General features: G+C 38.2%; 1 protein-coding gene across 1 annotated transcript in view; it reads right to left on the bottom strand.

The window, feature by feature from the left end:
- Positions 1 to 12,552: 12,552 nt before the first annotated feature.
- LOC127418079 (short transient receptor potential channel 7-like) overlaps positions 12,553 to 16,455 on the bottom strand; it is a 77,707-nt gene continuing 73,804 nt past the window's right edge. The window contains exon 12 of the mRNA XM_051658460.1: positions 12,553 to 12,886. Coding sequence (XP_051514420.1) covers positions 12,744 to 12,886 — 143 coding nt within the window. The 3' untranslated portion in view covers positions 12,553 to 12,743. The remainder of the gene's footprint in view (positions 12,887 to 16,455) is intronic.

Genomic DNA, 16,455 nt, shown 5'->3' with positions numbered 1-16,455 from the left:
GTGCGGGTCCTGTTGCTGCGATACCGCCTGACTGATAGTAGCAGTGAGAACAGCCCATGGCTCGGGTGGCTGGAGTCTCTGATGATCCTCCGAGCTTTTTTCACACACCACCTGGTATATATGTCCTGGAGGGAGGGAAGCTCACCTCCAATGATGTGTATGGCAGTTCGCACCACCCTTTGCAGGGCTTTGCAGTTGTGGGCGGTGCTATTGCCGTACCAGGCGGAGATGCAGCCAGTCAGGATGCTCTCTACAGTGCAGGTGTAGAACCATGTGAGGATGTGGCGGTTCATTCCAAACTCCCTCAGCCATCTCAGGAAGAAGAGGCGCTGATGAGCCTTCTTCACAACGACTTCAGTGTGGATGGACCATGTGAGTTCCTCAGTGATGTGGACACAGAGGAACTTGAAGCTGCTGACTCTCTCCACTGGTGCTCCATTGATGGTGATGTGTTCTCTGTCTTTTCTTCTGAAGTCCACCACAAGCTCCTTTGTCTTACTGACGTTGAGGGAGAGGTTGTGCTCCTGACACCAGTGTGTCAGAGTGTGCACCTCCTCTCTGTAGGCTGTTTCATCATTGTCAGTGATCAGACCTACCACCATCGTGTCATCAGCAAACTTAATGATGGCATTGGAGCTATGTGTTGCCACACAGTCATGTGTGTACAGGGAGTACAGAAGTGGGCTGAGAACACAGCCCTGTGGGGCTCCAGTGTTGAGGTTCAGTGATGAGATGTCGCTGCCCATTCTAACCACCTGGCATCTGCTTGACAGGAAGTCCGGGATCCAGCTGCACAGCGAGTTTCACATAAAGCTTGGAGGGCACTATGGTTTATGTGAAACTCCGGGCTCTGGGCTTAAACAGCTCGCTGTGCAGCTGGATCCTGGACTTCCTGTCAAGCAGACGCCAGGTGGTTAGAATTGGCAGCAACATCTCCTCATCACTGACCCTCAACACTGGAGCCCCGTGTTAGTTGTGGATGAGAAACAGATCATAATTTAAGTATTTTTTATTTATTTTTTTACTATAAATCTCCACCTTGACCAGCCCAGACCAGTAGGTGGCTAAATGTGAAAGTGAAAGTCACTTACACATCAGAATGTTGAAGTGAAAGTGAAAGTGTAGATTTATAGTAAAAAAGGACTGTAACAGCGTTCAGTGGAAAGGAGGAGCATCAAAGTAATGTTTTTAATAAACTTAAACATAAAGACACACAAACGTAAACGCATACAGGGCAGCTGCCTGTCTCTCTCTCTCCCGAACTGCCGCATGTCATTGCACTTATCCCTCTCCTCAGCTGAGTTTTCCGATTGGGGGCCGGGAGTGCGTAGTCACAGCCCGGCCCCGCCCTCCTCCTTGTCACAAGGACTTACGTAAGTTTTGATCTGTTTCTCACACATCTATCATATAACTTCTGAAGACATGGATTAAACTACTGGACTCTCATGAATTACTTTTATGCTGCCTTTATGTCCTTTTTGGACCTTCTGAGTTCTGGTCACCATTCACTTGCATTGTATGGACCTACAGAGCTGAGATATTCTTCTAAAAATCTTCATTTGTGTTCTGCTGAAGAAAGAAAGTCATACACATTTGAGCTGGCATGAGGATGAGTAAATGATAAGAGAATTTTAAGTTTGGGTGAACTATTCCTTTAAGTAATTGAGCAGATTCGATTAATTAAAAAATATCCCATTCCAATCAATTTATTTCAAATGATTCCATTTCAATTCAATTCATTTCAAATGATTCCATTCCAATTCAATTCATTTCAAATGATTCCATTCCAGTTCAATTCATTTCAAATGATTCCATTCCAGTTCAATTCATTTCAAATGATTCCATTCCTATTCAGTTCATTTCAAATGATTCCATTCCAATTCAATTCATTGCAAATGATTCCATTCCTATTCAGTTTATTTCAAATGATTCCATTCCATTTCACTTTAAAATTCTAATACAAATTAAATTCAGTCTTTTACCAGAATATCAGAAAATGTCTAAAATATAAAACAACATTCATTAATTGATCTGATTCAGTTCCATTCAGATAATTCAATGCAAATTAAATTAATATTCAATTCTGTCTTTGATCAGGATTCCTGAATAATAATGTCTAAAACTCAAAACAACTTCAGATGAAATAATTGACCAGATTCTACTCATTTAAAAAGATACAATTCCGATTCAATTCTTTTCAAATGATTCAATTCAAATTCATGTTCAAATCAATTTATTTGACCAGAAACATATTCAAATGTTTTTGACGAGAATACAAGAAAATATCATTAATAAAACTTAAAATAATGTCGTCAGACTCATAAATTGACTTGATTCAGTTCATTTCAATTGAATTCAAATTCATATTCAAATTGAAATTACTGTCTAAAACCTCACACAAGACTATAGAAACCTGTGGGCTTCAGGTTCCACATCAAGCTAATGAGTTTTTTAATGAATGAATTTAAGACCTCAGTGAGGAGTAGTGTTGAAAAGGACGTTTTCTGAAGTGATCATTAGAACTGCTGCCAGGCTCTGAGGAGAGAGGTGAGAATTACAGATTTCCCAGCGCGTGAGCAGGCGACAGCCTGCAGCTCTGTTAAAAATGCCCCTCACATGATTAATGGCCAGCCGGCCGGCTCTTACACCTGTCTGAGGTGAGAAAGAAAAACGTGATATCTGCAGGCACGGCTGACTTCCAGCGGCTCATTTTTGATTTAACATTACAAAATGTTGGTTACAAATTTGTGTCCCTTTTGAGGACAGGTGCATGACCAAACATTCTGGTAGCACAGACAAGTCAGACAAAAGCCCATTTAATGGGTTTGCTCTTCCTCCATGACAGCGCTGGGATGAGACACATCCTCCTACGAGCAACTCGGACAATAAACGAAACGGATCCTGATCGACCACTAGGGAATGAATCATCCTGCCACTCACAGTGAACGCTGAATGAAAATTAAAGGCATATTTCATACTGAAATTCCCTGAGGGCCGAGACTTGTCTCCATGGTGACAAAAAAGGCATGAATTTGATTGTATGTCTTAAGAATATAGGAATTTGTGGCCATTAATAAGTAAAAAATAGGCTATTCCTGCATTAAAAAAGCAACTATTGATTGGTAAGTAAAAATATTTCGATTTGTGACACTATTGTTTAGTCTGTCTATCTTTCATTGCTGTTTGTTTTAATGCTTATCTCTGCAAGGGGAGGTATTAAGGCCAAGGGGTTTGAAATGAATTGTTCATTTAGCCTCAAGAGTATCAGTGATGTCAGGCACTGATGTTGAGTGATTGGTCCTGGTTCGCATTCGATGTTCCAGTTCATCCCAAAGGGGTTAAATGGAGTTTAGGTCTGGGATTGGATTGTGTTTTCACTGGAATAAAGGGAATATGCTAACCCATGAATTAGAATGGGTTGTCTACATACTTTTGTCCATATACTGTTTTATATGTCCTTAAAAGTCATTCAACACAAATAGTCTCAATTACATAAAACTCAAAATCCACCCTTTATTCTTTAGTCTTAATAAATGTTCCTGGTCTTTTCACCATCTAATCAATTCCGAATGGGCAAAATCAAGTCCTGTCGTACAGTGCATTGTTTTTTTCTTGTTATACATCCTGTTTCACTCAGTAATATGTCACATAACGGAAGTAAGATAGGTTGTGAATGTAGTTTCACGTTGACTTTAAAACAAATCTACAGGTTTTACTGAATCTTACTGATTTACACATTAACTCCAAGGTATAGTTACAGTCATAGGGGCAGTTACCTATAAACGGGGGATATGCAATATCAACATTGGTGCATGCTTAACATTTATTACAATTAAAATTCTAATTTCAATTATAACCATTCTTTGACCAGAATATCAGAAAATACAAGACTTTAATTCAAACCAAGATGAGATTCATTAACTGATATGATTCGATTCCATTCAAACGATTCAGTTCTGATTCATTTTCAATTCTGATTTAATTTGATCAGTAAACTAGAAACTATAAATGTTTAAAACTCAAAACAACATCAGATTAATTTACCTGATTCAATTCATTTCAAATGATTCAATTCCAATTAACTTAAAATTCATTTTAAAATTAAATTCAGTTTTAGACTATAATACAATAACGTCCAAAAAAAAAAAAAAACAACAACATAATATTCATTAATTGACCTGATTCAATCAGTTTGAAATGATTCACATCAATGTATATATATATATACAGTATATAAAGAAAATAAAAATATTAAATAAGACTGCAATTCCTGATTTCCTTACAAAAGCAGTTGATAGTGACAGAGGAAGTCAAGATTTTTACTCTAAAATAACTTACATTTTGTATTGTTTCTCACCAAAAATGTCTTCAGAAGACTTGAAATATGACACACGAGTCACATAGACTACGTTAGTAAATTTTAGGCGCTTTTTAAGCTCTAAAGTGAGTCACTGTCATCTTCTATTGTATGGAAATCAGGGATCACAACATTCTTTAAAATTTCTTCTTTAGTGTTCCACAAAATAAAATTAAGTGATGCAGGTTTGGAACAACATGAGGGTGAGCAAATGATTGCAGAAAGAAAATTCTTTTGTTGTTTAATAATCCCCATTTCTTTTGCGGAAAGAAAGGAATTGAAAGAAATTGTTAAGAAGGTTGCAATCCCTGATTTCCATACAACAGTAGTTGATAGTGAAATGGTGGACATTCACCCTAAAATATCACATGTCTTCAGAAGGCGTTAAATATGATGCACAACCTTTATGACACTTCAGTGAGTCACAATCTACTACTATTGCATGGAAATCAGGATCACAGATTTTTTTTATTTTTTTTAAATATCTCCTTTTGTGTTCGGCAGGAGAGAACATTATATAATGCTTAACAGATCATTAATGTATATTTAAATAGTTCTAAATTAGATAATGTACTTGTTAATGTTTACTAATGAATTTAACTAACATTAACTAATGATCTGTTAAGGATTATCAGGGTTGTGACGGTTACTTTTGAAATGTATTCCACTACAGATTACAGAGTACATGCTGTAAAATGTAATTTGTAATGTATTCCATTACATTACTCAAGGTCAGTAATGTAATCTAAATACTTTGGATTACTTCTTCAGCACTGGTAGATTTTTTCACTTGTTTTGACTATAAAAACTCTGTCAGTACAGTAAGACAAAATACACATGTTAAAAATACATTCTCTGAAAAACCGAAATATCTTATGCAGTGTTGTTTCTAAAACAAGATTAAGCAAACTGATCTTGTTTTAAGGATTTTTAGATATTTTTTACAGGAAAACAACACAAACATTTTTATCAAGAATATGATTTTTGCCCTAATATCAAAGGTCTTACTAAAAAAAAAGAAATTATGATCCAGTGTGAATTTTCTTGGTAAAAAATATGATCGTGTCTGGTAACGTGCATTTAAAATGGCTAGAAATAGCATTTTATCTTAGCATAAAGCTGACAGTTTACACAAAGTTTATTTCTATTTCTTCTGCTCCAAACTTACTTCAAACTTACTTCTCTGTCTGCTCGTATGAATGTAACGCATCATAAGAAAGTGTTTCACCGCTGTTCAAATGCACTTTGGATCACATCATTTATATATATAAATGTTTTCCATCTGAAAGGACTAAATATTAAATGAAACAAATGAAATAAAATGCAAAGTAATCTCTTCAGTAATCAAAATACTTTTTGAATGTAACTGTATTCTAATTACCAATGATTTCAATTGTAACTGTAGTGGAATACAGTTACTTATATTTTGTATTTTAAATACGTAATCCTGTTACATGTATTCCGTTACTCCCCAAACCTGAGCATTATGCAATATAAATTCAAATATTTACAAATGCTATTAAGCTTTCTATCATATACATATGCATTGCACTTTTTAACATCTACAAGCTAGTTTAACAAATGTTATATAATGATTAACAGATCATTTGTTTATGTACTTTTAAGTGCTAATAAATGCCATTAAACTTTTTCATTCATGCTTCATAATTGAGCTCATTCACATTATTCACATTATTAAATGTTTTCAGAAATTATTCGTATTTTTTTTACCACATTGCACGCTATTCATGTTTACACATTTTTTATTAAAGTCTAGCTAATTAGAAAACAATGTCTGAAAAGGTCACACATTTGCTGCTTGTTTGTTGATGTATGTAAGCATGTTTTACTATTTACACATCCTTACAAATCATTTATTAATTATTTGTTCATATTTGTCCTGTACCCAATCAAAAGTTGAAACTATTCATCCATTGTAAATGTTTATAAAGGTTTGAAAATAATTACTTGCTTAATTGCTTCTGTTTGTTAAAAAGTGCAAAGCATGAGTGACTCCAGCCAGGTCTCCTAAGCAACCAAATTGGCCCGGTTGCTAAGGAGGGTAGAGTCACATGGGGTAACCTCCTCGTGGTCACTATAATGTGGTTCTCGCTCTCGGTGGGGCGCATGGTGAGTTGTGCGTGGATGCCGCAGAGAATAGCGTGAAGCCTCCACACACGCTACGTCTCCGCGGTAACGCGCTCAACAAGCCATGTGAAAAGATGCGCAGATTGACGGTCTCAGATTCAACTGAGACAACTGAGATTCGTCCTCCACCACCCTGATTGAGACGAGTCAGTACGCCACCACGAGGACTTAGAGCGCATTGGGAATTGGGCATTCCAAATTGGGGAGAAAAAGAAAAAGAGAAAAAAAAGTGCAAAGCATACATGAATGAAAGCTTAATAACATTTGTACATATTTAAATATACATTAACTAATGATATGTCAAGCATCATACATAGTGTTTGTAAATTCATTATTAATGAAAGTTATTAGAAAGTGGTACCAAAATATTTTTAAGAAGATTGCGTAAGTCAGTCAAACAGGTTTGGAACGACATGAGGGTGAGAAAATGGTTGCAGAAGTTTCAGTTTTGGGTTTCCCTAGCCAAAGTTTTGAAAGACTTCTAGGATGTTCAGACATTGTCCTTACACTGGAGAGAAAGTGAGTTCAACAATGATGGAAAACGTGTGTGTGTGTTTACGAGAGGACAGCAGTATGAAACGGTTTCTGTAAAACATCCTCAATCACACACAAACATTTGAAGAGCAGCACTTCACAATGCCGACAGACTCAATAATAACTGGGCTTTTATGAGACTGTTGAACCCAACAGTTCCTGTCTGCTCACAGCTTACAGTCGGACAGATGTGCCGTCTCTCTGTCCCGAACTTTACAATTACACTTAGAGTAAGCATCACAGGCCAACTGAACTAAAGAATATTTTTGGAAATAGTCAATGGACAGTTGCCTGGGAATATCCTTATGTTTAATTGAGTGGAATGAACCATTGTTTAATCAATATAAAATCACAAGATTCTCTTTCAGGGGCCGTTTATAAGTGTGTGTGTGTGTGTGTGTGTGTGTGTGTGTCACCAGATGTTCAGTCTTTGCTCTAGTGACTGTCATTGCAGGTTCACAGCACACATACTATGTAAATGCTCCTACAACAGCGAAGGACAATGATGGCACCATATACATAATTAAAGTAATAAATTACCTCTGCCATCATTTACTCACCCTCATGTTGTTCCAAACCCATATGACATTCTTATGTGAACGCACACAAAAAAAGATGTTTTAAAGGTGATCCCTCTGCGTGTTTTCAATACAATGGACTCACTTTAAAGCTTAATAAAGGACCCTACACAGAAGCAACACTAAAGTAGTCCATGTGACTTGTGTGTCATACTCCAAGTTTTCTGAATGCATAAGATAGGTTTTGGTGAAAAACAACCTGGAATTGAAGTCGTTTTCAGCGGAAATCTTGATGTCCATTGCGCATTTATGAGTGTTATGAAAGCAGCTCGTTCACAGTGGCTCGCGAGAACTTGATACTTTCAATCCAATCTCGTCATGTCGTATCAATATTACGAGATGGCAAAATTGTTATAAATCGTACAAATTTAATTTATCTGCCCTGGAAGAGACATGGCAAACTAGCAGACAGTCCCATCATTACTTCACTCACACAGAGACACAATAAGAACCCACTGAATGTATCCTGCTACACTACGGGCAAATGCTGCTTTCTCATATTAAAATGCCACATCGTGTCAGATAAATAAAACAATGGCTTGATTGTCCCGTTCTGGTCACCATCAGAGAGGCCTCGGGCTGTTGATGCCATGGCTACTGTCATCAATGAGACTCTACGCTTGTTATTTTTTCATTTGTACATTCGCCAGTCTCAGTGTAAAAACCGTCTGGCATAGTCGCCTTGACGATAGGCTCCAGCTCTATCTGCAAACCTATATAGGGCAATCGGCAATAGAAGATGTATGGATGGATGGATGGTCACCCTGACGGGGTTATAAAATACCTGCTGCAGGTGTCAAGCGATGTGTGCTGAAGAAAGACAGAGTCTCCTTGCATGGCACATATTGTATGACCCATTATATGTTGAGCTGTGACACTAATGGTATGGGGATGTTACCTTGGAGACAACCTCAGTAGACGTATTAAAATGGAAGTTGTCGGATAATGTGGCATTCTCAAGAGGAAAGTGACATGTATTTGTTAAGTGCTAGTTTTTTCTATAAATCAAGCTTTATATAAACGTGTACACAGGTTCTCATTTACTCTTGATTTCTGCACTAAATATGACAAGTGCATTTGTCCTCTAAAATTTCCCACTTGGCAGTGTGCCAATAATAATCATGGAGGGAATTCCATTTTGAAGTTGCAATCTTTTTTGAATTTCCCATACTGCAGATTTACAATTATTCCAAAGGGGCTGGGAATATCCAGTATTTGTAAGAAAGTAATGAGTCTGCGCTGTTTTTTAAATTGTTTTTCTATGTAAACATGCAACAATTTGACTAGTGCTCCACATCTAGCTGTTTTCTTAGTGACTTGTGCATGCAGGTTACGTTTTTAAAACGCTGAAAATCATCGATTTTAATGGGGATGGTGCATTGGCAGGACAGAGAGGGAAAATGCAAGGGTTCGAGAAAGATTTCATCATGCAGGCAAAAATTAAATCTACTTCATTGTATGCCCGCTTGATTACAAATACTACTCATTCTTATCTGTGAAACGCTTCATCTTAGCTTTCCCTAGTGTGTAGAAACCCCAACAATACTGTTCTATAATAATTTTTCTATGTAAACAGGCACTAAATGGATGTCTTTGGGCATTGCACCATGTTTTTAAGAGTTTGTGTCAAGCATTTAAAAATGCACCTCCAGACACACACATTCTGTTCCATTCGTTGCACATTTAAATAAATGTTCACAGTCAAATGTGTCAATTTTAAAACTTTTTAATTTTGGTAGTAAATAGCACAATATGTGTTGCTCAGACATGTTTTTCATTACACAGGCGAAAAATAGGCTTTTGAGCATCTGGGTTTTTATGATTAATTTACTGGTAGTGAAACAAACCTAATACATTCAGATATATCTAAATTCATACGGCACAACTCTTAAATATTACATAAACTATCTTTCAAAAACACACACACAAATATATGAATGCCTGTCGCCTAGTACTTTGCACAGACAAAACTTTAAAATCAAAGCCCATTTATATTGTAGTGTGTGTGTAGTTGCTCTATGCGAGTTCTTAAGTTAATTAGACAGCCTGTACTGGGTAAAGAGGAAATATTGTTTATGCACCTTTAATTTACATTACAGTCAAGAGTTTGGACACACCTACTCATTCTTTATTAGTGCTATTCTCCACATTTTAGAATAATAGTAAAGTCGTCAGACCTGAAATGTAATTAACACAAATGGAAGTATGGAAATGATGAAGTGACCAAGAATGACTAAAATCGAAACTAATATTAGACCTTCTTTAAGGTCACCACGCTTTGTCTAGATTCAGTTTCTGTTCATTCTCTCAAGCAACTTCATGACCCCGGCACACTCACGACAAAGTTTTTCTTTGTTCTCAGAGCAAAGCAGAAGTTCGAAACAGCTGAGCGACGACATACTGTTTGCGAACATTCAGAGAGTGGTGTGGGAGGTGTTTAGAGGAGCATTTATATATGAGGATGCTCAAGACTACACGTAAAACATCAACTATTATGATATTAAAATGTTATCAATGACTATATGACTCATTCTATGAGTAGAATTCACAAAAGACCAGTAAAAGAAGCTGTTTTAACTACTCGATGGTGATTTAAAGTACTATATTTGCACTACATAATGTGTAATTTGTAATGTTTACATTCTGAATTGATGTCGCTAATGTGCTAACATGCTATACGCTGCCATAATATGTTTACGTAAGGGATAATAACAGTCAACTGGTTGTTATGACAAAATAAACCCCGAAAGGGTGATCAGGAGCCCGACACAAATCCGCTTATTATATGGCTACTAACCAATAAATAAATACATGGACATATAGATAAAATATTGAATTGCATTGAAATTATTTAATTATGTGACAATAAAGAAATTCCTGAACAGCTGAAATCCACCTCTGGTTTGCGTCGGAATCCTGCTGTAATAATTTTATAATTAATGACTGTCTGACTACTCATTATGCATCTTATTACAAGACTACTTGCCAAATAAATACATAAATAATAGACATGAAACATTGATTTGAGTTGAAATGATATTATTGGTTTACTTGTTGAGATCGCAAAGTGATCTGAGAAGCAGGAACAATGGCTCGCAAATACCCGGATGACCGATCTGAAATGTGGATGTGCGGTTGTTTCCGAGAAATATCAGACTGCTAGATTGACCAATCAGAATCGAGTGTTCCAGAGAGCCATGTAATAAACTCTGTTATTGTAATTTATGATGACACTGATACTACTGCAAAGATGCGTGTATAAAAGGGGGTTAATGGGTAGAATACAGACAAAAGAATGCTTATAGGCATATCTCCCTTTATGCAGATGCATGAATGGATTTCGCTCCAGACAGCACATGAGTGAATAGGCATTTATGAGTATTTGAGTAGATTTGATTCCTTTTAAAGACTTTTTAAAAATCGCATGACATGGAAAATGTCTCCACGTGAACGATCGTACGGATGTAGGTAAATTCACACCAGCTCGCTAATAACTCTGCATGCCGGTGTGTTCATGTTGACTGATTTTAGCTGACCAAACTGGAATTAGTTGTTGGCTCCAAAGTAGGTGGAGCTCCAGGTCAAACCTACCAATGATGTGGACCAACAGCAGAAAGACGGTGTTTAGCAGCCGGTACAAAGTTTTACTGAAAGTTTGCCCTGACGAGCTGTTACGAACCACCGAAAAAAACTCAAAAACACCAGATTTTGTTCTAAATGACATTACACCCATTCGTTCTTGGATTTCATATGAAGTGTGCAGGGGCCTTAAGAAGCTATTTAAACAGTATTGAAGGTGTTCACATGTTTGCTGGACACTTGTTGATTCCTTTTCCTTCGCTTTCTGCTCCATATCATACATTTAAATGGAAATAATCATTGGTAAAGATGTTGATATGTAGGCACAATTTATATTCTTTACAGAACTAATTTAAGCATTAGATTCATAGATGAAAAAGGTTTAAAAATCACGAGAAACATACAAGTGGTCAAGCATGTCCAAATGTTTGTCTAGTAATGTAAATGATTCAAATGTTTTTTTTGTTTTTTTGTTTGTTGTTGTCTTAAATCGAACATTAAATCTCCTTATCACAGTGTTTTCATTGAATGTTTTTGTTCATCCTTTCTCTCTGTAATATTTCTCTCTCTCTCTCTCTCTCAGAACAGGATTACTCTTAGAATTACTCTTAAAGGAGATGATACAGTATCACAGAATGCCCTGAATACCTGATGGTTATCTAACCCTCACCTGGTCTCCATTTGTCTGTTCTCTATCTCTTTTTTCTAATCTCTCACTCTCTTTTGGAAGATGTTTAGTATCTGAGTGAATTCTCATAAAAGCGCCTATTGCACAATGGGTTCTGGAAGTATTGTTCTCCATTCATTTTCTCTACAGATAGTCCAGAAAATTAATCAATAGAGTGGTAAGCCTTGGATCACAACATGACAGCTGTTTGATTCGATTCATCCCATAAAGCACTTCTAATTATGAAGCTGAACAAGTCTGGGGATTTTGTTGCTTTTAAATGCATTTTCTAATCAGCAAACATGCAAACTACTTTTTTTATGCTCTAACGCTGCATCATCCAAATTAACAGACATTAAAAATATCTGAATGTTTTTGCATGAGATAATGTGTCATCTGTGTGTCTCAAATGCTGCTGGAGCTTTTCTCAGAACTAACTTCACTTGTCTTAGCCATTTTTCCATTGATTAGTGTTATACTGATTTTTAGTGAATGCATGAAGTAATTTCCCCTCAGGTTCACACAGGTGTCCTAGCAGAGTAACCACAGGTGGAGTTCAGCACATTTACCATCAACATGTTCCACTAACGTTTGACAACCACACAGTGTTTTATACATTTCTTAATTTAAACAGTATATCAAATTGCTTTATAACTTCAAACAAAACAAACAGCTTAAATATGTGAAGTATTTAGCTTGAAAAGTCTATGTGCCATCTTTCTTTTCCTAAATGCCACTTGGTTTGATGTTTTGCTATCTGTTGCAATTACATTCAGACATTTTTAAGTGAGACTTGATTGTCCAAATATTTTTCAGGGCCACTGTACCTAAACTATGCCCTCTCTCTCTCTGTTTGTGTGGGTCTCTCTTTGTCCCGGTCTCAAGGTTGTTTTTTGGCATTTCTGCCGAACTTGTCACTGAGCTGTTGAATGAGGTCGGCGAGTTCTCCTGTCGCCTGAGATTTCTCTTCGAGAAGTTCGTAGCGTAGACTCGAGATGTCTTGTTTTATCTCCTTCAGCTCACCTGTAACATACAAACAAACACACAGATTAATTATATTCAAATGTAATATGAGGCAGCATAACATGCCTGTCAAATTGGACAGGGCAACATACTTAGAACTAGATAGGTAAAGTTTGTGAAGACAAACTTTGATGTTGGCTTGACAAAGCCTTGTCTGAAAGTTTAAACTGGTTTTAAAAGTTTCAAGTTTTATGGTTACACAGACATTACAGTAAGACAAACAGCTGGCTAACTGGATAGTCAGACTGTCACATAAGCTGCTTTTCTACTATCGGGCCGAACAGTTCCGGAACAGTTCCGAACAGCCAGTTGGCGCAGATACGGATTATTTTTTCACTGTGATGCAGCAAAATCAAGAGAACGGTTAGGGTTAGATGCAGTTTGTAAGTTTAGGTTCGGGTTAGGTTAGGGTGGGTTAGGGTTAGTAGTTTGGGTTAGGATAAGTCAATTTGGTGCATGTAACAGATCCGTTTTTTTGGCAACAGCATGAGAGGTAAACATTGGAGCAAATGCACTATGGCAGATGATCGTATCTTTCAGTTTCTAGGACTGCTTTTTCCTTGGTATTTACTCCGCTAATACACAGGCAAGACATGGCATATGTCGCAAAAAGGAAAGCAAAAAGAAAAAGGAAGGGTTCACCATCATATGCTGAGGGCTTGTGTATGCCACTGGACATAAAAACACCAAAAAATTAAATTTCCCAATCTAGCTTAAAAGGATATTTATTGACAAAATATTTGTGGCAGGGAGGAGAGTGGGGCCGGGTCGTGATGCTGCACACCCGGCCCCTAATCAGGCTAATCAAGCCCTCGAGAGGGATAAAGGTGACCGGAGGCAGCAGTTCCAGAGAGAGAGAGTTACGGGCAGCTGCCCGGCATGTGTTTGTCTTTTTGTTTAAGTTTCTCATTAAATGATTATTTATGGAGCCGCTGCCAGGGGCGGAGGAGTTCCCTACCGGCCGGCGAAATGCGGCGGGGCATTCCGTCTGCCAGGGGTCGAAGAACTCACTCCGGTCCGCCCGGGGATGAGCGGCTGTCGTCCGCCATAGGGTGGAGTGGTCGAGGGCCGGACGACGGCGTGTCAGAGAACCGGCGAGAACGTTTTTTTTCTCTCTCTCTCTCCTGCTGTCACTCCGTGTTGACCTTTCCCTCTCGTTTTTGTTTTGTTTTTGTTGATGTTGTTTTTTCCCTGCTCTTGTCACCCTCCCAGGTCTGAAGAGGTGGGGATGACCTGCCGGCAGGCGGGGCCGGGAAGGCATGCCCCCCCACCACGGAAAGGAGCGGGGGGATGTACGTCATGCTGGGGGCTCCCCGGCCTGAAGGAGAGGAGGGAGGAGTGCGGCAGAGAGGAGGGTTGGGCTGGGTCGTGATGCTGCACACCCAGCCCCTAATCAGGCTAATCAAGCCCTCGAGAGGGATAAAGGCGACCGGAGGTGGCAGTTCCAGAGAGAGAGAGTTACAAGCAGCTGCCCGGTATGTGTTTGTCTTTTTGTTTAAGTTTCTCATTAAATGATTATTTATGTTGTTTAGCCGGTTCTCGCCTCCTCCTTTCCATTGAACTTCGTTACAATATTATATAAGTATTATATTAAAATAGTATATGAGAATATATTGATGTGTTTTGAGTTTTGAGTTTTAATGAGCTAGTAATCTACTTCTCTGATGATAAATGGTTCGTTGTGTAAAAACAAAAAAAAGTAGGCTACAATACTAGTTTAACCATCATCATAAAATCATGAAGATACATTAAAAAAGTCGTCGTGTTCTAAAGCCATTCCACCAGCACGGTTTTGAATGGTTGAGTACAGTTAGCTAACCGTGCAGAGAATTCCAGGCCGAGAAGGGTTTATAATCGTGCCGTGCCAAACCGTGCTCCAGTGGAAATGCTACTGTAACCGTTCCGTACTGTGCTCAGAACCATTCGGCTCGATGGTGGAAAAGCGGCTATACTATAGTCCACTATACACAAACACCCGTCTACACCTGGTATTTGCATATATGGTGATCCACTGAAAACAGGACGGCGTGAAAAACAGGTGTAAACAGGGTACCACATTTTTTTGAGATTTGTCCATTTCAGCCACATTGGAGGTGGTCAAAAGTTGCCAAAAACATATATGACCACATTGGGCTTGTGGTGTAAATGCTATTCTGTTAGAATGCGTAACTTCGAACAGCAATGAAGCACCGCCTGCTCACCTGTCAATCAAATACTGTGCTTTTAATGGAAATAACTGTGTGATCGAAGAACAAAAAAAAAAAAAAATGCATGTCAAAAAAAAGTGTATAGACCATTTCAAGAATGTAAACAAAAATAAATGAATTAGAATGGTCCAAACGTATTTCCGGATCCTTTCAACAAAGTCTCTTTTTCAAGGTCCACTCAGCGGCCATTTTTGGAACACTCTTGGGCAGTTTGTGCAGCTATTTTTCTATGTAAACAAGCGTCATGAAAGTGCAGCTCCTATCTACTTGAATGGAGAAAGACCGAAATCTCCAAAACGGTTGGTCAAGATTACGAAAAAAAGAACATATTTCAAATAAGCAGTACAATTTTACTGATCCGAGGCATGTGTGGCACCGGCTTCACTCGAGCGGCCCGGCCGCGGCCTGTGCTCAAATCCCTAGCATCGCATCTAACTTGCACCAGAGGTGTGGGTCCGGCGACGCATCTAACTCGCACCAGACCCTCACCCCTCCGTTCCTGGACCCGCAAAGACACCAGCAGGTAGAGACCGGTCTCCCGAGGAGAGGCGTGCTTGGTGTTTAAAGGCAGCGGTGATGAGACTGTATTTTTTCTGTTGACCATTCCAATTTCTTCCATTAATTTTAATAGAAGTGACCTGTCTCTGCTAAATGGTCTCTGTTTTTACAAGCAGGAAATGTTCACGGAACAGTGACGTCACTTGACGTCACCAACGAACAGTCCTTGAAGTGGTCTATATTCACAAGAACATAAAGGAAATTCTTCAGTGTGCCTGATATCAATGTGCAGTGACAGTGAGAATCTGAAACTCATACAGGTTCATATAGATACACCACTAAAATAATGGAGAATTCTGCTCTAAATGTTACGTTTGCACTTAGATTAAATGCAAGTATAATTAAGAAAAACAGTGTGTCTTTTAGGGCTTTCTTTTCAACTTTTTCCTTTTGTGCTTTCTTATCATGCAGTAATTCATTGACATGACTGATATATGACATGACTGATGTGGTCAAAAGAGATGCATATTACGACCAGGTGTAAATGGTGATGTGCCTTGCCTGTCCAGGTGTGATCAGATCATCCAAAACGCATCTAAATGCCAGATGTATTAAGATGATACCCATAATATTGTCACTAGTCTGAGCTTATATAGTGAAATCTGTGGAATAGTGATTATATCAAAGATTAAAAAATCTGTAAAAGCATGGTTTACTTCAAATCTGCTGATGCCAACATGTTTGTGCCAGTGTTAGGGGCAGAGTTAGGTTTAAGGGTCATGTTAGGGTATAGTGAAAATTATTATCTTAGTATGAAAACCATTGTGTCTATGGTCCTCACTAAAAAAGCTTCTAAGCACTGTG

This window comes from Myxocyprinus asiaticus, chromosome 27, assembly GCF_019703515.2.
Source record: "Myxocyprinus asiaticus isolate MX2 ecotype Aquarium Trade chromosome 27, UBuf_Myxa_2, whole genome shotgun sequence".
NCBI classification, from domain to species: Eukaryota; Metazoa; Chordata; class Actinopteri; order Cypriniformes; family Catostomidae; genus Myxocyprinus; species Myxocyprinus asiaticus.
This window is presented reverse-complemented; position numbering and strand designations above follow the sequence as displayed.